We start from the raw sequence: 24,427 nt of genomic DNA on the forward strand, positions 1-24,427 counted from the left end.
CATTAAATAAAATTTAATACATTTATTACATTTAGGGCCACACGGTTGCTGTAGTGGTTAGCACTCTAGCCTTTGCAGCAAGAAAGCCTGGCTTCAAGACAAGGGCCTTCCTGCAAGGAGTTTGCATGTTTTCTGCGGGTTCTCCAGCTTCTTCCCACAGTCCAAAAACATGCAGTTTGGGGATTAGGCAAATTGGACACTCTCAATTGACCGTAGGTGTGAGTGGATGGTTGTTTGTCTCTATATGTGTTGTTTGCTTTTTAAAAAGTGTTGTTTGATAATACTGACACTAATCTAACTCGATAGTTATGATTAAGGTTAGGAATAATTCTATGTTAAGACTGTCCAAATGAATGGAAGTCACTGCAGCGCCCTAAGAATAGCTGTGTGTGTCTGTTGTCTGGGCTCTGTTCCCTAAATACCCTCTAGCAAACCACACTGTATTTTGGGAACACTGCGAGTGTGTGTGTGTGTGTGTGTGTTTTTCCACTGCCAGCCTATTTCTCCATCTTATGTTTTCCAGCATAAGTAATAATAACCGAGCAGTTTCCAGCTAATTGTTTGTGTCTGTAGCCGTATGAGGCAATAATCCGTGTCTGTGTTTGTGTCTGATGCCGTGTGTGTGAATCAGAGTTGGCATTACTGAGGTATGATGAAGGGATTTTCAGGCTTTGAACAGGGACAATCTTCTTGTCTTTCTTATCGCCGTCTCTGAAGGTCTTACATGTGTCAGAAATGTCTCAGAGAGGTAAAAACAAAAACACTGCTGTTTGCTGTTTGGGAGCCTACTCCACTGGTGATGGAGTGACGCTCTCTGAGGCTTGTCTGTCTGGACCATTGTCTGGTTGTTCCGACAATTGCTGTCTTGTGGTTGCACAATGTCACCGTTTGTGAGTTTTTACCGTTGGTTGCGCGACAGTGAGGTCGTCGCTTCTTCCGAAAATTCAATTCAAACAAATATTAAGTGACATGCTACTGTATTCCTTCAGTGTTATGCAGATGCCTCGCATGCGTCACACAAACACAAACATGAGGACATTATTATTATTATTACTTGTACTCTTTGTCACTACAACTTAGTCACGTTGGTACAGTTGAGTCCACATATGTGCCTTAGATATATATTAGCCTTAGAACCCAAAAACACCTGGCAAAAGTGGACCACAAGCTGTTTTCATTGTGTACCTCAGCGATGTAATCTCTTAAATCATAGAACTATGAAAAGTAGGGGTGTAATAGTATGTGTATTTGTACTGTGCCATGCTGTATCATAGGGTAAAATTTGCATTTTGAACTCACCACTAACAGAAGCTAACTTACCAACTGTCCTGGAACTTTGCACAGAGCACTCGCTTTGGGCTGCTCATCTGTTTAAAATTGTCCTTAAAGGTCCAGGTCATAGGTTAAATTGTCAAGTATTTAGTGTGACCCCCACTCAACAACCCTAATCGTCTATTTCATGTAGTAAAATATATATATGTACTCTGAAAATTGTCTGCTACGCCTGGATTATTCCAAGACGTGCTTGAGCATATCATACACATGCTGTATAAATTAAAGTCGTTGAACGTTTGCTAATGTTTAACACTGTCAGTCGCCAGACAGACATAAAAACAACAAAGCTGGCAGTGCCTTAAGACCTTTGCACGGGACATATTAATGGATGATATTTATAGACATATTGGGAATGTACAGTATGTTCACGTCTAAAGCTTATACAGGCATACATATTATGTCTAAGTAGCACAAGCTAAAATTCCTTGGGGTAGCTTTGAGTGCTACTGTTGTTTGCATTCATGTTCGCCTGAAGCCTAATGGTTCATTGAATCTGTATTTGAGTTGTGGAAATGGCGTGTCTTTGGTAACTGTGTCAGTTCAGTGTGGGGCGTTTTCTCCCCGTGTGAATGACAAATAAACGCGTCAGTGTTTATGTTAACAGAGGAAGGAAGACAGAGCACGTTTCTCGCTTTTTTTCCACCCTCCATATGTTGTCTCTCTTGATCTGTCCATTATTCCCTTTCTTTCACCGCCTCTTTCACCATCCCTTAAGTTGAAGTACGAAGCCTTTTATTGCCCCATGTGAACTCATTTACTTGTGTAACCGCTGCTCATAGAAAAAGGACAACCAGCACAGTCCCCCACTCTCTTGTTCCCTCCCTTCTCCTTTCCACTATGTTTTATTTGCACCGTCACAGATGAAAGCAAGTGCACCGTGCATCTGTGTGTGTCCGTGTTTCAGCAGCTGAAGATGGAGGGAGGGGTCATGATTGTAATTGTAGACAACGGCAGGGCAAAAGACTGTCTTCCTGTTTCTAAAAATGTCTCTTGCCTTCTGAGGCAAAAGTGTACACGCACTCCTGTGCTCACGAGCAGCCGCTCACACATACACACAACACTTCTGCACGCATCTATTCAGCATTCAAATAAGAAGAAATGGGTATTTTCAATTCTGTGTATTGTGCCTGCTAGTGGTCAAGAAGAATGTTTGTGCGTGCGTGTGCGTGTGTGTGTTTAATACCACCGTCAGACTCCAGTAAAAGCCTTTGTCTCCTTCCTTCTTTGGAACTTCATACTTGACGTGCAGCTTGTGCTGACTCCATTACCGCAAACTCCAGACTCTCGCACTCTTCCACACTCTCGTCTCAGTTTTGAGTGGGGATTTTAATCGCACATACGCAGTAAAAATAAACACCGTGTTGTCCAACGGTATGATAAGATAATAGTGTTCGCGTGTAACATTTCAACCGGTTATGCGGGTGATATTTAAGTAGGTACTAATATTAAAAACACAGATTAAATCGGCAAAACTACACAATACAGTAAGATACAATTCATCACGGGACTGGTAAAGATAAACGTCATTCTTCACATATTTTCTGGATTATTTTGGTCAAGTCAGCTAAAATTGTCTCTCGGGCCACGTTGAGATAACAGAATCCTAGTATAAACAAGCTCTATTTACGTGGAGGAGGAAGAGGAAATTGATGTTATGTGGAGGAAAAGAAACAGACAAAAGGGAAGAGGGGGTAAAAGAGTGGCACACCGCTAGTCCCCTGTGTTTAAAAACCACATCTTCCTTATTCTGCTGCACTGACTCATTATTAAATGTTAAATTCTATAATGGACCATTGTTTTATTTAACTCATTTGCCTCATCGCCTCTGCTCGAATGTCCAAACTCAGTCCTACTAGATGTGTGTTGTGTTTATATTATGTTATTGTACAGACATTGTCAGTGTTTGTCATAATGTAATGTGTTCGTCATGGCTCCTCATTCTGCCACCGCAAGAAAACCAAACCAAGACAATTCCCTTGATCCCACGCTTCTTCCCAACGTCATCAAATGAGGCCTTTTGTTATTGTTTTGATTTTGTTTTGTTGTTGTTGTTGACCCCTGTTTATTCTGTGTGTTGACTGTAAAGAGAGGTGTAAGTGAGTCAGCCGCAGTCATGTGACCAGTTTGTAAATAAGGGTATTTGTCATGTTTTTGACTGTATTAGACTGATATAAGTAGATACTCACGTGTGTGCGTGCGCGAACAAAATAACCGCTTTATGTTATTGTCGGTGTCGCATACCTTTGACACTCAATCACAATGACCAAGCGTCGTATCTACTCCATCACCAGAAGATCCAGTTTCGGAGTCGACTCGCTGTAATAACACACTGACTGTAAGACTGACACACACTGCTAGCCTAGTGTACACTGTGGGTGAGGTCAAGATTGTACAAGGGTACTTCAGACATTCTCAGCCTCACCCAAAACACTGTCAAGAGAACGGTTGTTGATGCATTATTTTTCAAGAAAGTCTTTAACGTCAACACACTCGGTCACGAGGTCAGGCCTTGAGCCTTCTATTTACTCGTGGATGACTTCATCATCACTCTGAAAATGGCGACCGTGAAAGGTGGGAGTCAGTCAGAACTCTCACCTTCTGATTTTCAAACGACGCCACTTGTCCTAAGTGAAATAAAGCTTTGTAGAAGACATTTATGCCACAAAATGGCAGATACAGGCACAATTGTTATCATATAATGGTAATATAATGGTATAGTGACCACTGCATGGAATCTTACACCAGACCATTGAACTGTTGCTAATGAGCAAAGAACAAACATCCAGTTAATAAAGTGAGTCATTAATCATCATCATCATCGTTGACTTGACAGCAGTATTCATATTAACGCATGCTGCTGCTTGTTTCAATGAGACATCTTTGTTTTTGTTTGGTTTATTTTTTACGCGGATATGACTCCCTCTTGAAGTTTCCATTGAAATGCAACACACATTTACTCTCCACTTTTCCAGTGCAGTGAAAATGCAGCAACTAGCGGTTCAGTTACATGATTTTCTAAATATTATCCTTTATTCACTGAATCTCTTCATATTATTTCTTGCTTATTTATAAGGGATAAGGCAGTGAACCAATATACCCATGTAGTCATTTTAACAGAGATTGAAGAAACGCGAAGTGTTAAAGAGTGTGTATTCTTTATTAACAATGACACTGTGTCTGTGTATGTGTCAGATTATGATTCAATAGAAACATCATCCAGCTCCAACACCACAATCACTGCAGTAGTAATTATTCCCACGTGTTTGTTTATGTTGTATGGTGGGTGTCATGGGAGATGACATGCTGAATTAAATGTGTGTGTGTGTGTGTGTGTGTGTGTGAGAGAGAATAAGTGAACGCCTTCACGTAAATCAGAATAAACACACGTGTTCCTCCTCCCTCCCCTTTGTCAGTTGTTAAGACACACCTGCCTACCAGGTATATAGATGCAAGTCCTCCTCCCTCTTGCCTCATTACTCGTCATTGACACTACTTCTCTCCCTCTCTCTCTCGCTGTGTTTTCAGTCTAAGATGCCCTAGGCAGGAGAAGGGAAATGTAAATGGCTTCCAAAGTAAAAGATGCTGTGGTGTGGTACCAGAAAAAGGTAAGATGCTCTTCTTTTCTTGGACTTGCATGTGTGCATTTTGCATTTTTTCTCTAAAAAAAAAACAAACATATAAAGGGAAAATAAGGATTGAGTGGAAGGTTTAAAACTGTTCACATTGGATGCTGCTGTTTGTTAAATTTGAATTTGCCAGGATGGTAAGTCTATTTTTGTCCATCATCAGTCAGTGAATATTGCTCCGTCTACATGTGTGACTACACGTTTAAGTGTACACATCAGTATATGAAATGCACAAAGACCAGAGACTCCAAATACAATTCTATTCATGGAACAACACAAGACAGATCTTTCAGCTGCAGCTCATGGATTTTGTCAGTTGTCAATTCACCGACATCAGGCTACTTTAAGTTCCTGTCGACTTTAACGAGTTTGTGTGGTGTCCTGCGTTGCTTAAATTTAGGCTTATTTCAGATTTTATCAGTATTTAAGTGTATCAAAAACACTGATAATGCATAGATAAAATGTATTTAATGAATGCAAAGAGATGTGTTGCATAAACAAACGATACATGTGAAGGTGGTCACATCTAATTGACTTTAAAGGTATGTTATGCAATTTGCAAAAGCAAAAACATCCCACCACTGCTGCAGATTCAACACTCCCTTTCCTTTAAAAGGAAGATATTTGATTAGACTGTTTGTTCACCCAGTGCTTTCGGCAGAGACTAGTTCAGTGCTGTTAGCAGCAGCAGCAGCAGCAGCAGCAGCAGCAGTAGCAGCCGCATCGTCGAGTCATTTGTCCTGCACGATGTTTAAACCAGCCTGGTGTTGTGTGTCTCCTTGTTCCATCGTATCAGATATCAGATCCTCTGCTGGACTCCAGCATTGCTCCCCTTGTAGCTCTCACCTTACACACTTGTATGCCTGCCCGTCTCTCTGTCCTCACAAACCCGTCCTTCTGTCATCTGTCTCTTTTCGGCCTCTTTTCTACTCACTCTTTCTCTCCTCCTTCTTCTTCTTCTTCTTTTTCCACTTGGTTCCAGCAGGCCTCACACTAAGAGGTACAATGCTGCCCTCCGCAGTTTTTGAGTTTCCAATCACAGTTGGAAGTCTGAAATCACAGTTCATTCTTCTTCCAATACGTTCCAGCGGGTTGACAGATTAGACCACTTTTGCTGCAATGGGATTATGCTGATTATGAATTATGAGAAGTTTCTTTTGCCTACACCCTAAACAACACTTTCTTTTTTTAAAGTTTGCTTATTTAAAATGTCTTAAGTCTGTTATTATGCCTGCTCTAAACCTACAGCTCTGTGAGATTAGTCTAAGAGACTGGAATTAAAAGTTTGTCAGTGAAAAGGTGCATTAGTGATGGTAACTGCTGAGTCATGAGTGAATAAAATCCCCATTTTAAGGTGATCACACCCATCTGACTGTCGCCCCTCAGGGCTTCTTTATCTCTGACTTCGCTTTTCAAACAAATTAAGAGCTTAATTTTCCGCTGACTACCTGACTGAATTAAATACAATACAAAACACTGCTCAGGATCATGTTTGTGGATTTTACACGTCACGACCTTGAGTCATTGGAATAGGATTCTATTCACCTCTCAACAGTTGTACTGTCTCTGTCAGGCATGTGTTTCATTAACGCAGTCAGAACCATTGAAGGGCAAAGTCATAGAGAGCGTGAGGTCCCTTGAGGTTTGGCATTAAGCAAACACCTGAAATGCTGCCAAATAAAGAAGCACGGCCCTGAGGAGAATATTTAAGTGTCAGGGTTCTTAAATGGAGCTCCCGGTTCACGGCACGCCTCGCGTGGTGGGAGAAAAAAAAAACACGTCGAGTGGTGCTTCATTGTGTTCTAACGTAGATGCTGTGAGAATGAGGGCTGCGGATTATTCTGCTGCTGTTCACTTGTCTAAATAGTTTTTCCTGCTATTCTGGATTATCTTCAGGGAATACTGACACTTTAATAATGCTGTGGATACCGTAAACAGAGTCACTCTATGAGGGCGGCAACAAATGTTTCATCATTTTTTCATTGGTTTTCTTAAAAGGTTCAGATTTCTGGTCAGGCAGTCACACTTATTCGTGAGTCATGATTTATTTGCGACGGTGTTGTTGTTGAGTACGATCTCTCTCACCCCCCCCCCCCCCGACCACAGTGCCATGTCAAAGTGTAACCACACAGTCTATATCTGCCACAGCACCACACAGAGTGACGCAGTGTTTGTATTTTGCCAAACAGGAAGCTCAGCTGGTTGTTGACATGACCTGCCACATTTTCCCAATTCTGATTCACATCTGATTCGTTACAGAGCTGGTTTCCCTTCACATATGTCGCAAACGTTCTACTGAAATTGCAATAACCCGGTAAGATAAAATGCTCATTTTTGTTTGTAAAGTGAAAGCTGGCAGTTAGTTCACGGACATAAGCAGCAGGTGAAGAAAAACTAGTGATAAAAATGGCAGTTATTTCCATTGGTCTTTTATCAGTATGCCATCTTTTCCACCTGCTTCAAGCGTCCATCCATCTGCTACCACTTTATCTTCCACATAAGGGTCGCTGGTGCCAATCCCAGCTGACATAGGGCGAAGGGTGGAGTACGTCCCCTGCACAGGTCGCCAGTCTGAAAGTGGAGAAAAGTCACGCACACACAAACATGCAAACTCCATAAGGCCCTTGTTTCCGACCGGGTCGCGAACCCAGGTCTTCTTGCTGCGAAAGGCAAGAGTGCTAACCACTAGATGTTGAAGTTGGCCATAAAATCAGTCGAATGTGTGTGTGTGACATTTAGCTTCAGAGAATGTCACGTTTGCTCATTGTTGTTTGTTGTCTCAATGCTCATGGATTCTAATATGACGGGTCTTTCTGTGTCCACACAGTCCGATCTGAGTCACAGTCTGGTAGTCTGGACATAGTTGTGTTCGAGCTTTTGGTCTTTAACTATTTATCTAGTTGTACTTCATGAGATTATAGCTTATTTGTGTGGTTTAAAGTCTATTTTAAGATGCCGTTTAGTGACACGGTTCATATCCATGGATGAGCTCTGTGGATATTCACAGGATCAGTGCGTCTTACTGTGAATATTCTTCGGCTTTTCTATTATATATTATATATTGATACATATTCTGCTTCAAAGAGCCTCTAAGTCTTTTGCTCCAGCCTCTGCAGTTTCATGAAATAAATAAACCTCTCAGTTTCAGAGGTCGTCAGCTTCTGCTGAGAACAGGATCCTGCAGCTGCGCTTTGAGGTCACAGAGGTTTTGTTGCTAACCTTCTTCATAAAATGCAGCATCGCTTTTCTTTATCAGGCTGCATTTTATAGACTTTAATTTCTTCCTCTCTCAGCCTGGACTTGTCTGCGTCAACAGCGAGGTTCACTCTGAGGAAAGGGACACGTTCCCTCTTTAGTCGACCGTGTCTCTGCTTGAGGGGCCTTCTCCCCCTCAGCTGACTTCAGCTGCAGCTGCTCACATGAGCTGCTGCTTTCAATGACCTCTTAAGGCATTTTGGGTTTAGTTTTAAATTAGTGTGTGTGTGTTATTAATCCTGTCTCTTTTTTAATTTTAGAAATGATTAATAGATAGTAGTTGACTGGCACATCAGCTGCTATCTTGTTACATGTTATTTAATCTACATATTTACTTCTTTTCTGTTTCATTTGAACGAAAATGAGACATTGATGTCTGTGAATGTGATCTGTTTGTTCACTTTTGCCATTTGTCATTAACAGACACACACACACACCTGTCCGAGCTGAGAATAGACCTGGCACACTCTATAGCAACACCTCCGTTGCCATGGTTGCGTGAAAACACAGCAGAGGGGGTTAATCCTGGTGCCACAATCAGCTGTCTGACCCAAATTCTTTAGTGTTCTTTCACTTGTTTATTTTTTCACAGAGGTTGTTTTTGGTCGTCCAACTTTAACTGTTTTCTGAATCTTCTATAAATTCTCGTTAGTGTTGAGTAAAGTTGTGTGGTCAATATTTATAGGGTCAGGGTTCTGTTGTGAATATTTGTTGATTCATTTAATGTCATTGTGATGAGCAATTAATTGTTTACAGGGCTGAAACAATTATTCAATTGATCCCTACGTAACTGATTATTTATCAATCACTTAATAGCTCCGATTATTGTTCAGCTTCTTGAATGTGAATGGCAAAAAAATCATTTTGAGGTTTGGACAACGCCGATTTTTCAACGTTTTTCAACATCGTCGGACATTATTTGGACCAAACGACCAACTGATGAGTCAAGAAAACGGACGACCGATTAATCCATTATGAAAAGAATTCACCGTGAGCTAAATTGGTTGGTGCAGTGATTGATAAATCAGAAAATATGAGATTGAGCTGAAACTGAAAGTATCCCCTTGTGTAGTGTGTGTGTGTGTGTGTGTGTGTGTGTGTGTGTGTGTGCGTGTGCGTGTGTGCGTGTGTGTGTGTTACCACTGGTTGACTACCAGTGTGTCAAAGCCAGCCACACCTAAAAAGGTGCTTCTTATAAATAGGCGAGGGATTTTCCATTGCTGCTAGTCGCACAGTAGAGAGCACTGAGTTTCTACAAACTGGTAGGGAGTAAGAAAAATATGGAGGAATACATTGCAGGAAGTGGAGACATTAAAAAAATGTATAAGAACTCAATGTATCATTTTGTTGGAGATGCTGTGTCCATCACAGATGTTTGATGCGCACACATTTGGTATTTTGCTTGATACATTTAAGTTCCGCCTTTGATTGACTCTTGATTGAATCTGTTTTTCGCTAGTTTCAGGCAGCAGAAACAACCTGAAACACAAAGCTAACATAGAATAATGTTGGTAAATGTTATTCAGAGAGAACACTCATGTCTATTCATGTATAGACATGTTTCTGTAGTTTTCAGCCTTTGCTTTAGTTCTCGACTAAAAATCTGAGGAAAATCTCAGTCTCTGGTTCCACAATACTGGTTGTTTGTTTACTTTGTTTACGGCTGTGTGCTACGCAGGCGGCATAGCGTTGGTGTTCATTCATTCATTCATTGTGTACCACTTTATCCTCCACTTGAGGTTCGTGGGTCAATGGGGCCAATCCCAGCTGATACAGATCACCAGTTCATTCTCACATTCACACCTATGAGAAATTTAGTGTTCACTTAATCTGTGCATGTTTTGGACTGTGGGAGGAAACCCGGAGCCGGGACCTGAGGTTCTTCCGGTTTGGTCCAGGGTCGTAAGAACCTCAGGTTTTTTAGCTGCATGGCAACAGGGCTAGTAGTTTTTATTTATTTATTTCCAATAACAACCTCACACTGTGTGCTACACTCTGAGAGCAGTTAAGGGCAAAGCACAACTGTAAATATGTCCAAAAAAATGGACATGGAGGTGAGAGGAACTACGGATTCTACAAAGTTGTAGAAACCTGTTAAATCAAATGTTGTTCTTAATGACAAAAACTCACGTTAAACAGTGAAACTTTTCACATAACCTTTTAAAGTAAAAAAAAAAAAAAAGGCTACACACTCTCCTTGTATCTGATACTTGAACCCTTGCTAGTCCAAGCCAATGGGTAAAACGCCATAATGAACACTCCCTCTTGATACGTGCTAATGTGTTGAATCCTTATGAACGTATGAATGTCTGCCGCAGACACGAGCTTAAACCGCATCGCTATCCCTCTGTAAACAGGCTGAGATAATCTCCCCGCGTGCATGTGTAGTAGCTCGTCCGTTGCAGAGGCACTTATGTAACCCTCAACTCTGCTTCTCCGACATAATCCCACTCTCCCTCGCTCTGCCTGGATCATCCCTCCCCTCCATCCGTCGTCATGGTGACCCCCGAGCACTGCTGCAGCATGCGGCACACTTGGCATGATCATCATCGTCGTCGTCGTCTTCCCTTCTGGTCTCCTCTCAGCTTTTGGATTTGTCAAATCACAGAAAAGATTTAGTTGTTTAAATGAAATCAATCATTTGGTTTCATTCATTAATTTAAAGAAAAATAATGCTAAATTTAGAAACAGAAGGAAAGGTGACTTGTGTTTTGTTGTTTAAGAGCTTGTTTATTTTGCAGAAACGTGATCAAACAGATGTTTTGAGGGTGGTGAGGTGTTGTGAGGAAGGGTGTGTGTGAGGATTTACTGTGCTGTTAATTCTACTCGGGCAGATCACTCTTATCTCACTACTCCATGATGTAACAGAGTGTGTATGTGTGTGCAATTACTTTTCTTTCCATACTCATCTTTATCTCATACCCTCTCCTCCTTTATCTCTTCACTCATAGCTGCCTCGTCCTTTTAGTCTCTTGTTATGTGTGTGTGTGTGTGTGTGTGTGTGTGTGTGTGGTAATGGGTTGAGTGATGTGGAAAATTAGCCATCAATCCCACAAATGTCACACAGTAAAGTCAGTCAGTCACACGTCAGATTTATTGGTCTCCAGTGCACTGAAGTGTGTGTGTGTGTGTGTGTGTGTGTGTGTGTGTGTGTGTGTGTGTGTGTGTGTGTGTGTGTGTGTGTGTGTGTGTGTGTGTGTGTGTGTGTGTGTGTGTGTGTGTGTGTGTGTGTGTGTGTGTGTGTGTGTGTGTGTGTGTGTGTGTGTGTGTGTGTGTGTGTGTGTGTGTGTGTGTAAAAGAAAAAAACTCAATAAAACAACTAAAATCCAGTTTATTTAAAACCTCAAATAAGACTTAATATGTGTTCCAGCACATTGTAATTAGACCTTTTGCACACACAAGCCAGGTGCAGGAGCAATGGGGGCCACGCTCACGGTACCCCAGCCTCTGATCTGTATATTTGTATTTAATATATCAACTTATATGATAAAAAAATTATAATATTTGATTTTGTGTTACCATGAAGTTGTGTTGGTAACATTGTCGTTTTTAATTTTTATTTTAGCGTATTCAGGACCTCTCGAACGTCCTTCTTTAATTTGCTGTACAAGCTGCAAGTAAATATGATTTATTGTCATTAAAAAATTGTTTTTGTGACAGGAGAAATATATTTCATTAGATCAGAGCCTCACTACACGCTGATTAAATGACAACAAAGAAGTGCGTTGTGTTCTGTTATCTGAAAGTTTTCTCTTTGTTTTTCTTATTAAAAAATATGTGGCTTGTCATTTTATAACGTTCCGTGCAGGGTGGTGATGTTGTGACAGCCACGTGCCGCAGTAGAAAAACAAAACAGATTGTCATTTTGAAAGCAAAGCATTGTCAAAGTAAAAAGGCTTGTGTGACGCACACCTCACGCTGCTATCTCATTGTTGACGTTGGGATATCGAGTCCCCAGGACTGGTGGGTACTCGCTGTGTAGTAACAGCACAAAAACGACGCACTTTCTTCTGAGATGACTCAGAAATCACGACATCAACCCCGATTGCACGTCTGCTAAACTTTTGTGGTATCTTAAACCAAACGAGGCTGCATCCTAAATAATTTCCTTCAGTCTTCTTCTCTTCTTCTCGTCTCCATGTCCTTGTCTTTGACCTGTCTTCCTATTCATGTTTAATGAAGATGAAGAGTTTCCACTGGTTGACTCACAGATGCCTTGAACACACACATCATCAGATGATCTTCTTACACTCTCACTATCTGAAAAAAGATCCTTTTTCTTCTTTTTATCCAACTACCAGGAGTTTTAGTAACTTTAGATGGGACTTAAAAAGAAGAAATAATTGTCATTTGTGATGTTATTGCAATAATTGGGTGGGGGAAAAAAACTGCTTTATAACTTTTATATTGTCTCTAAAACACACTGAAATCACCTCATCTTTTATTTTGGTAGTGTAGGTGGACACACTTCATTCACTAAACCTACCATTGCTTATATAACTGGCACAATCACAGCAGTCCATTTGAACAGTGTAGTCGATTTAATTGAGCATGCAAACCTGTACTTTCTCCTCTTCACACGTTTGATAACAGTGACATATCTCTCTCTTTCTGTCTGTCTCTCACTCACTCACTCACACACACACACACACACACACACACACACACATACACATTGAGTGAGATAGTGACAAATATTGCCTTGGGGACATGTCCATCTTGTCATGTTTTTTTAGCCTCCAGTTGAACTTCTTACTTACGAGAGACATGGGCCGCAAACAAATAGTGGAGAAAATACACCCTAGGTGAAATCCCAAAGAGTTCAAAGTTCCAATACTCGTCCATGTTCTTGTAGAAGAGATGGCTAAATTTGGACAGATTAGATCAGATTAGCAGAGTAGGTAGCGCTTGATTTATAGATATAGATTTACCCGAGACAAGGAGACAATGCAGGCCACACGGTTGGTGCAGTGGTTAGTACTCTTGCCTTTGCATCAGGGAGACAAGAGTTCTACATGGAGTGTGCATGTTCTCCGTGTGCGCGTGGGTCTTCTCTGAGTTCTCTGGTTTCCTCTCATGGTCCAAAAACAAGCAGATTTTGAAATTAGGCAAGTTGGACACTCTAAATTGACTGTGAGAGTGAATGGACTGGCGACCTCATGTGGAGGATAAAGCGGTAGAAGATGAGTGAACAAGACAAGGGCATGTTTTTTAACCCTGAAATACCTAACTATTGTTATTTACAATTTACTGCAGGTTAAAATAGTAACAATTACAATAATAACAATTTAAAATGAAGGAAAACAAAAGGTACTATACCAGATTTTGCGTGTTCAGTTTGAAATTTAAGTAGCAACAACATTTGTTTGAGTCTCATTGTGCAAAACAAGCCAAAAAATGTAAACTATGTACAGGTGTTCTTCCCGTTCTCTCCTCTCCGGCGACAGAGACGCTGATTCACCGGCTTCCTGAAAATGGCGCGAGGGAAATTACCATAATAACCACGCGCTGCCTTTGACGTGCAACTTCTCGGCTTTCAGAAACCGTTGGAATTTTTCAGATAGCACAAAACGTTGCATAATTACTGTAAAGCAGAGTGCGCTTGTGTCATCAGCGATACGTCAGACAACAATATAAAGAAAGTTACATAAACATTACAAATATAGACCATCTGTTTATGACACCCATGCTTTTCCGGCTGTGCCACGTCAACATGTCTGCAGTGACTGTTTTTCTGTGTACACATGCGTTTCTTTGACTGAATTTCTGTGGAAATGTGGCTTTAAATACTGTGTAATTGTAATCGTGACAGTGCTTGTGGAGAAGCAAGAGCTTTAAATAAGTCACTCCTCCTTACACCACTAAAACAAACAAACATGTGCAGATCTGTCAATGTCAACACAGATTAGATTTCATAAAATAAAACGGGTCGGTGCTCGAAATAATTTTGGAGAATTTCAGCTTTGTTGAAATGAAGTTTAGATCATTACTTTTCTCCTTTATGCAACAAAAAGAATTAAATGTGTAAAAGAGGACACATGGAAACTAAACCTCCTTTTTTATTGTTCATTTTCTTACTTTATTTGATCAGGTATTTGTGCGTTTTTACATCTTTTGTATGTGTCGTGATGCCTGTTTTTCACCTCGTGTCCACTTTCTCTCTACTGTTCCTCTTTCTATAGTTTTGATTGTTTTTTTTTTTGTTTGTTTTTTTTTCCAGATTGGCGCCTATGACCAACAGATTTGGGAGAAATCAGTCGAACAGCGAGAGATTAAGGTACGTTTGGTATTTGTTTGTTTCCTCTGTGTTTCTGTTTACCGTTTCTTGCTCTCTGCTGGATGATCTCCCTCTTCTTCTTTTTATTTCTGCTGCCATTGCCTCTCATTACCACCAGTTCTTTCCAGTGTTTTCTCTCTTTTTTTTTTAACTCTTTCCTCTCTGTCTCCCCGGTCGGGCATCGCCTGCTTATCTCTCCTCTCATCCACCTCCATCCCTTCTTTCTTCCTCCCTCCTCTCCGCAGTTTATTTCTCTGGTGAGTATGTAACGAGGGTGGACATGTCTCCCCCCCCCCTCCCCGCTGTGCACGCCCGCTCACCCACGCTGTAGATGACTAGACTGTGGTTGGTTTGCTGGCTCCGTTCAGTTGCTCTGTCGAATCCTGGCGTGTGTTAACCCTCACTCTGTTCACACTGTAGCTGTGTTCTCTAGAAGTGAAACGACCTTCTGTTTGCCGTCAACCGCTCCACCAATAAAAGCCACCAATAAATAAAGCAGTAGGACCCTTAGACTGTAGACAGAAGGTTTGTTGTGTGTTCACAGAAGATTAAGCACCCTTTTGCGACATTTACAGATTGGTCAGCTTTAGGATTTAAGTCATGTTCACACGACAAAGCGGCAAGTGTCTGTTATCACATCTCTGAAGTGAAGGGTTCACTGAGCGCTGATTAGGAAATTTTTTTGTTTTAGCAAGTTGCAGAACTTGTCTGTGACTGGAAAATCTGGCTGTACCGTGAACTAGGCTGTAACTTTGCTCCTCTTTAAAAAAAAACAGTTAAAAAATCATTTGTACTGATGCAGCAGATTTGGAAACATTATCTTCACTCCACACATTCTTCTTGCAGTTTTTGTCTCACGTGTGTCCGACTTCACAATAAGCTTTCTACAACATTTCTCACTTGTGTTAGTTTAAATTATTAAACGTCACACTCCTCTGTGATTTGATATCGGGGTTTCTGCTATGGTTGCAGTTCAGGCTGTTGCATTCGGGTACCGCGGGTCATGTTCACAATCTATAAAATCCTCCTGTTTTCTGAAAGCTACATGTTCAGAACGTCCTGTATAAGACATGTAAGTCACTTGAACATAGGGAGAGACGAGGGAGTAGTTTAAAGCAACCAGCTAGAGGTGACTCTCTGTATTTACTTCTAAAGGCATTGTTTGACCGTCATGGCATTATAATAGAGCTCTGCGAGCCTTGAAAAGCTCCAAAATGAATCAATGTTAGCCTTCACCTCTAGGACTCATTGGTAACTAGATGCACACTCGATGTCACATGTCTCTTGTCATTGTTAAGTGGGGTAGAGAAGGCATGATATCTCACTGGCATTAGTCGCTTTTGTATTGGTCTGACAAGTTTAAGTGTATTTCTTACAACCTTTTATGACTCAACATTAAACTTTAACCTCAAGGGCAATTATTATTATTATTATTATTATTATTATTATTATTATGTCAACTGACTTACTTCTATACCACAGTCATCAACGAACGGTGCTAGTAATGGTCTACCTTAAATACATGACACAGCTTCATAACACCTCTTTATGGCTTTCTGCCATAGGTTAATAAGGCAGTTTGGTTTGTGTGTGCTTGTTTGAGTGCGTGCCTGAAAGGGAATGCTTAGAGGCAATTCAAACCTCTTCACCTTTGACGTCCTCCCTCCTCCCACTTCACCGAGATCATCTTTCCACACAGAAAAAGTCCCCAAATTTTGAGGATCTCTGGCTTCAGAAAGTGTAATTAGCATAGAATTACGTGTCGTTTTCCCTAAGCTATTAATGGAAAGTTGGTTGTTTATGTCAAAGTATGCCGCTTTGGCTTGGAGAGGTGTCCTCTTGTTACCCACCTGTACTTCACCTCATGTCCCGTAAACAGAGAGGCGAAAGGCACTCTGTTTAATGAGCTCAAGGTCCTCACGTTCACTCACACAGGTTGTCACAGATCTCTTCTGTGGACACCGCATAGACGCATCCTACCCTTAACCACTGACACAAATCCTTTTCCCCAAAATAGCCTCATGGTGTTCGTCTCCAAATGAACAAACTGTCTCTGATATTTTATTGCCCTAAATTAGCCTATGATGCACACACACACTCACACTCTCCTCACTCCCCTTATACAACATGTTAATTGGACTGTTTATAGGGTCATTATCATAAGTCTAAAGCCCTAACTGACGTTGTTTTGTAATAAAGAAGCAGTGCAGACTGAAGTGTACTTGATGTTTAATTATGGAAATGTGCAAATAGTGTGTACAATGTGTAAATAGTGAAAGCAGCCAGCAACAGATCGGTCAGATGAGTTGCTTTTCGTTTTCCAACCTCTGATCTCTTACTCTGCAAAAACAAATTCAACATAATTTTACTCACTTTTCCAAAAAGAATTCACATCACTCCTGTTTTTTTTTTAAACTGAATTATTTGAACCTTTTGTTTCCATCTCCCATGTGTTATAAACAACCAATCCCCACCTGCTGGTAGGAGAATAGAACTACAGCTTATTTTGCTTGATTTAATTTGAAATGACAGAATAAAAAAAATAGATAATAATGAATAATTAATACAATAGGCATGTATGTTTACCTCTCCTTTTTACTCACTGAGATATTTTAGAATATCAGCGGGGGAAAAAAGACGATATATTACTCCAGATCATAGTTATTTCACATTTTAAAAGCTTTTTTAACCTCCTTAGACACAGTTTCAATTCATTTCATAGTTCAATAACATTAATATCGTTTAAGGTAAGCGTCTAAATATAAATAAATAAACATGATAACCAGCCTTTCGTAAGAAATTGTCTAATTTTCACTCTTAAATTGGCTCAGCTCGTCACACGCGTTGAACCAAACCGACATCGGTGCTCGTGTCTGGAGACTAAACTAGTTCATCATAAGATAAGAGCTATGAATAGCACTGAGACGAGAGCCAGGGAAGATGTCAGTGAAGACCTTTTACTGCTGCTGTAAATCTGCTGCCAAGGGGAACTTATTGATCCACATACTCTTTCTCTCTCTCACAAACACACACACACACACACACACACACATACACACACAGAGTGTTGCAGGTGTTCTTCTTAGGACACTGCATGTGATGTCTATTCATTTGGACAGCCTAAACACAACATTATAACCTTAAAGATAACAAGTGAATGCCTAAGCATAATTCAAATCTTAGCCTTAAACTTCACTAGTTCCTCAGATATGAGGTTCTGCCTCGTTAGGACCACGTTTATGCCAGAAAAAGACCCAAAAAGGTAACAAATACAAGTGCACACACACACACATACACACACTGGACGTACTGGATCATTGGTTGTGTTGTTTAAAGATTAAACCTCTATCAAGGCTGTGTAGCAGATCATTGGCTGATAAGAGCTAACTTGATTGGGCTGTGTGTGTAAATATTAGTACAAGACAGTCAAAGTGAAGTGGTTGGCGATTTGTGTGTTTAAAAACGAGCCCACAGTTCAATATAACTTTGATATTAAAGTGTCATTATCAAAGCTCTGAATGAGGCTCAGTTGTGTTGTGTTGTGTGTCCCGCAGGTCACAAAACGGGACATAAAGACCAACATTTTCACCTTAAAATCATAAAAATAGTGTATTCACTTACAATCAGTAATAAGCATTAGTAATTTTTTAGTAGTGAACACACGCAAAATCATACTCCCACTGACCACACAGCACTGTCAAATTTTACTGTCTTTTATTATTGTATTTTACTGTATTTTATTCTATTATTATGTTGCATTTGTGTGTCTTTATGTAAGGTGATGGAAAGGCGCCAACAGATAAAATGTATAATCATCATCATTATTATTATTACAAGCCTGCACAGCCCTAATAATAATTATAATAGTAATAATAGACCTGTCGGCACATTATCACACATCTAAAACTCAACAACAACAAAAAATATATACACAATTTTAATAAAAATATAGACTGTGTTTGATCACTCGCAGGCTGTTAAGACGAACCGTGTGCATGTGAACTTGATTGTCAATAATCGCTGGTTAAGTTTCAGTCGCCGCTGACAGAGCAGTCTCACAAACACACACACACTTAAATGTAGTGGAGGAAGTGAGTTGCTGGTACAGGAAGTCAGCCTTCCACAGAGGAGCCTCAACAAACTCAATTCTATGAAATGACGCAGCTGGTTTATCTAAACTCCTCGGCACCTGCAAAGTAGCAGAAGATCAGTGGACATTTAAACCGAGTCAGTTCATGAGAGTGAAGGAGAAACTGGAGGAAAATGTAGAGACTGATGCGAGTGACGGAGAATAGAATGCACGGCGTTTGCAACCTCAAACACTGAATGTGAACGTTTGTGTTTATAAAAGATATTCAGTGCACAAAAAAGTCTGCTGAGGGGCGAGTTCCTGCAGACGTGTGTGGGCCTGTTTTTGTTCCCCGGTGGGGATTTAAATGGGAGTGTGGTGGTTATGGTTTGAGTTAAGGGTGAGACAATGAATTATGTGGATAAATGTCCCCCACGGGGATAGTGAAACCTGTGAGTGTGTGTAGAGTGTGCAAGAAGAGGGAGATGATGTTTATTCCTGCAGTCATTTTCTTTATGTGGCACTAATGCACTGTGTCTCCCCCTGCAGGGCTTGAGGAACAAGCCAAAGAAGACAGGACATGTAAAACAAGATCTTATCGATGTGGACCTGGTTAGAGGTAAGAAAACTGTCTCTGTGTCTGTGTCTCAGTACAACACCAGCTTTGTTGTTTTATAATTGTCATTTGTATTGGAATGATGAGAATGAATGACAGTCTTATATAGTAACAAGCTGCCAACTCGTACATGTGTATAAAATGCTCAAGCGTGTCTTGAATAAACCTGGCATAATCTCATAGTCTCGCCATGAAATAGTCAGACAAGCACATGTTTTACCGGTAACATTAATTACCATTACACTCCAGGTTTATGGGGGTCGTGCGATGTAGGTCACACTAAATACTTGACACTATAACCTGTAGAAGCTGATTTTTTTTCCCCCCATGAAATAATTGTTATTTTAAAATTGCATACATGTTTCCTGTATTTTCTGGATGTGTTCCAATGAAGTTTGAAAACATTATACTGTATTTAACATTTTGCATAGTGCTGTATAAGTAACAGTCATTCTGACATTAACATGCTCCATATACGTAACACAAAAAAGACTTCCCCTTGTTTGTGTTTTTGTCTTGTTTTGTTTTTCACTTCACACACACACACACACAGAAAACTCCCTCAGTCAGGCTTGACAGTATTGTTTCCACATGAAATATAAGTATGAAGCTTACTTACTTACTTTATTATTATTATTATTATTATCATTATTATTATTATTATTATAATAATAATAATAATGATAATAGTCACAATAACAAAAACAGAGGCAAAATAATAACATATTTATATCGTCCTGTTAGTATCCAACAATGCTGTGGCATATTTTCCTGACATCGTGTGCATTCACTGTTATCAGGTTTAATAGATTTCCTGCTAAAATCATCAGACAGACACATATCGCCTGCTCTGTCATGTCAGCATACAGCAAGAAAAAACCTCAAACCCGAGTGTCGCCGTGCCAACCTTCTGTCACCGTTAAAGTCGTCCTTTTCCTCCGTCCTCAGCTCTGGGACATCTGTGCTCTCGTCCGTCTCAGGTTCATCACACTTTCAATTATTAATCAGACCAGTCAAATTTACCCTCATTGTCATTTCATTACACAGGAAGAGAGTTCATGAAGTAAGAAAAGAGAGTGGATAAAGACAAGATGGATGAGGGGAAGTCGAGAAAGACTCACTGAATTAAAAAAAAAAAGCAACAAAGAAGAAGATAAAAAAAAAACAAAAAAAACACACAGCTCGGGATGTGAATCCGCTGTGTTTTTGTGAATCTAAGAGCATATGATTATTCCGTTCTCTTCAGGTTCGGCCTTTGCCAAAGCCAAACCAGAGAGTCCATGGACGTCACTGACCAGGAAAGGCATCGTCCGAGTCGTCTTCTTCCCGTTCTTTTATCGCTGGTGGATCCAGGTCACGTCCAGAACCATTTTCCTACTGCTGCTGGCTCTTTATTTGCTCCAAGGTAATCGCGTGTGTGTGTGTGTGTGTGTGTGTATCTGAGAAACAGAGAGACTCTGTGTTGTATGGCTGCCAAATATGTTGTTGTTTTTTGTAAGTCCTGCAAAACCCATTCTGTCAAGACAGAGGTTAACCAAGGAAACTTTGCCTCTTTTTTAAAAAGAAAGAGAAAACACGGCACATGGAGTGGAACTATCACATTTTCCCCTTGATGTAGACACCAGAGTCTGTTTATCACAGTCCAGTCCAGTTTATTCATAAAACAACATAGTTAAACCAAAGTGCTGTACAGTAAAAAAAAACAAAAAACTGTGCACACACCAAGTGAGAGTCACATGTCAAACAGAAACGATGTGTTTTTAAAAACAGGAAGTGATGAAGTCTGAGGCTGGGTTTTCTCATGAAGCAGGTTTGGGATGCAAACTGTTGGCCATTGTAGTTTCAGCTAAGGTACAGCAGCTAAGGCTTGGCAATAACTATACAGTGTACAGTGTATATATATTATATTCTGTATCAATATCACAAAGGTTGCTTACAACACACACATTAAATATTTTTGCCTCAGTGTTTTCTGTCCATAAACAAGTTCAAAACCACAATTTACACATTTCTTTAAGGCGTCACTCAGGAGCAAATATAAATCTTTTATCATCTGACATTTTACAGTGATGAAACTCACACCTTTTGTCCATATTTGTCTCTTCCTCACAGCGGCAGCAGCACTTCTCTACGTGTCCATCCCTCAGCCTCATGGGATCCCAGCCACGGAGGTGTTTGGAGCCATCTGGCTCATGCTGCTGCTGGGCACCGTCCACTGTCAGATCGTGTCCACCAGGACCCCGAAACCAGCCTCCAGCAGCGGGGGGAAGAGACGCAGGTGAGGAAGGGAGGAGAGAGAGCAGAGGAAATGATGCTCATGAGAAATGTTAAAGGTAGAGAAGGAAGCAGGAAGAAGAGGAAGGAGGGCTGTTGGACGTGAGATTAAGGTTAAGGATAAGATTATGTGCAGGAGCGAGGGAGCAACACATGAGTCATTCAGAAAAGATTAGAATGTCCGGACGCTGCATTTGAAGAGACGGGAGACACAGGAAGAGATAAAGGAAATGGAGATAAAAGGCATGAGATACAGAGAGGAGGAGGAGGAGACGAGAATAGAGAAGATGGAAATTTGTCTTGGGCTCACTGATATAAAAATAAATATGCAGTCACAGAATACAAAAAAAACAGATAAGAGATAGTTTTAAGAATGAGAGATCGTTTTACAACAAGCTGTGAAAACATGAGACAGACGGAGTTAAATGAAACTGCAGTTTTGGATTAAAAGCTCAGTCGTCTCTTGTAGTGAAGGACTTTTATACACAGTTTCAGTTGCCATGAGAACAATGTATCGTCTTCCAGAGTTTAAAAAGGCTACAACTGGCTGTAGAGAGGGGATGGGAGTTTTCTGCCAGGAGGCTCCTTCACTTTCTTCCCAGTTATTTCCATGAAAAGCTGCATCAAGTGCTTATGGGGTTTCCCACTTATTTTGTTTACCCCTGACACCATTTTTTTTTTTAGAGAGCTTGTTTTTACTCCTGCAGCTGTGTTGATCCTTGGTTGGTTGTTGTTTTTTTTCCTCAGTCAGACACTTCTGTTCCAACTCAATTCAAAAACCATGATTTATGAGACAACAGCTTTTTTCAGTTATTTATTTGTACAAGAAAGTGCAAAAAGGACAAGTTATTTGACTGATGACTGTAAAAAAACACTTTTCTATAGTGAGTGTGTGTATATAGTATAATGAGTGTGAAAGCAGCTTGTAGTACTTGGTGTGTGTTTTGTAGTGTTTAGATTTGCAGGTTGTGTTTTTTTTTTCCCCTCTTTGCTGGTTTGAAGCTTCTGGGTGTGTTGTTTTTTTGTGTGCGTCGCAATGACGTCAAGACAATTTTCAGACTCTTGGAAAGAAAATTGGACTGGATTATGCCATAGTTTTGGAAAGGGGTTTGGGGAATTCAAGGGAGCAAATTACTGATGTTTACTTCTTCGTTCATTCATTCGGCCTCAGTTTTTTTTTTTTTTTCCCCTGTCCTGTCTCTCTGACCTCCTCCCTCATCCAACTCTTTTAGATACTTCATCAAAACATAAACCAATTTAACAGGACACAGTACTTTACTTTTTAAGAATATATAAATGTCTTCTGCATAGCTATTTTGTAGTTGCATTAAGCTTTTCAACTTTCTCAAATGTCTCTTTCTTATGTCTTCAAGTTTATAATCAGAAACGTTAATCCTGTCCCACACTTTTCCCCTCGGTCATTTATCTACAAAATCTAACCTTTGTGTTAATATTCTACACAAGTATAACCTCAATTAGACGTTCTGCACAATTTGATCATTAAATGGATAAAAGTAAATGCAGTGTCAATATGGGGAAGGTTCAAATAATGAATAGGAAATTATAATTTGCAGCATTTTCGGAAAATAGATTCACTACATAAGAGAAGATTTTGGTGGAATTTGCCTTTAACTGTGACGACCTCTGTGTCCAGCGGGTGCCAGGACTCCCGGTGTCTGCGTCCTCTAAGTCTGTCTCCACCCTCTACTCTTTTCACACTGAAGGAAGTTGAGGAAGGCATCTCAGATGGAGGTGCATAGGGAAGGCGACGGGTCTAGCACTACCGATAACACACAGGAGGGGGCGCCACATTCCCACTCAGCCAGCAGCACCACATACAGCCTGGGCACTCTCTTCCAAGATTTCTGGCATGATATCTGTAAAGCTGGGTGTGTATTTTCGTTTTCCCCATCTTCCTACAGAGAGATGACGCACAGAGACGAGGCTGAGCTTCAGGTTCCAAACCCACGTGATTCGATCATCAATTCGTTAATGAATCAAAGATATGCGAATACAGATCTGGAAATCATTTTTGAAATGACGACCCACAATATCAAGTGCTCTTCAAATGAACTGCGGTCCTTATTGAAACCTGAATCCAGCCCTGTCTCAGACCAGAGACTGTGCATACAGATGGACGTAGTCTTCGTTTTGCACAACTAAATCCTGGTGTGAAGCACCAAGTTCTGCAATTTGACCATTTGACACACCTGAGACTAGGCTCTATTGAAGCTTTGAGTGCTTTATATCTATTTTCTTTTAGTAAACGGGAACATAATTCACAAAATTGACATCATGTGCTATTGTGAAAGACCTAATGTCATCTCCCGTAGACTGTCGCCCCCCGGTGGTGAACTGCTGCATCCACCCTACGTCCTGGACTTCATTTTTCAACAAATCAAACAACAAAGACTACGTCCATTTTTATATACAGTCCAAGCCACAGACGTAACTTGAACTTCTTTAGCTGCGGCATCACTTCCTCTCCTCTTAGTTCCACATCATGTGACTTAACTAAAGAACATTTAAGTCACTAATGGATCATTTGATTGATTCGCTAAAGATAATAATCTTTGTTCTTCTCATTCCTTTATAACCAACGCAGCATTTGAAGTGATGACACCGTGCAGCTAATGCTAATGCTGGCGTAAACGCTGAGCAAAGCTACGTGTCTAAGACACACAGGGTGTGGGGCTCAGAAATGGAAAAATAGTATTCAATAAACCAAAGTTTTAGTGGTTAAAACATTAAATAAATAATCTGCTGCTTGTGCCTGTGCCTCAGCTCTGCTCGGCCTCCAGCCGAACACAACAGTGTGGAACATTTGTAGTCACAGAGACGACTCGATTTCATCTGTGGATTATCCGTAACACTCCACTTCATTGTCCTCAGTGATCCATTTATCAGTCCGTGCATTAACTCACTCATTCACCACTTCCTGTTTGTGACGGAAATGTTTTTTTTTTCCCTTCTTT

The 24,427-nt window shown here is 40.5% G+C and overlaps 1 protein-coding gene across 2 annotated transcripts in view; it reads left to right on the forward strand.

Moving 5' to 3' along the window:
• LOC131456601 (protein PHTF2-like) overlaps nt 1–24,427 on the forward strand; it is a 39,676-nt gene that overhangs the window by 9,761 nt on the left and 5,488 nt on the right. Inside the window, exons 3-8 of one of the 2 annotated variants that reach the window (XM_058625071.1) lie at nt 4,861–4,940; nt 14,437–14,493; nt 19,112–19,181; nt 20,425–20,583; nt 21,291–21,456; nt 23,177–23,341. In XM_058625071.1, coding sequence (XP_058481054.1) covers nt 4,896–4,940; nt 14,437–14,493; nt 19,112–19,181; nt 20,425–20,583; nt 21,291–21,456; nt 23,177–23,341 — 662 coding nt within the window. In that variant the 5' untranslated portion in view covers nt 4,861–4,895. The remainder of the gene's footprint in view (nt 1–4,860; nt 4,941–14,436; nt 14,494–19,111; nt 19,182–20,424; nt 20,584–21,290; nt 21,457–23,176; nt 23,342–24,427) is intronic. The other variant, XM_058625072.1, reaches the window with a different exon arrangement.

This window comes from Solea solea, chromosome 3 (genome assembly GCF_958295425.1).
Source record: "Solea solea chromosome 3, fSolSol10.1, whole genome shotgun sequence".
Taxonomy (NCBI): Eukaryota; Metazoa; Chordata; class Actinopteri; order Pleuronectiformes; family Soleidae; genus Solea; species Solea solea.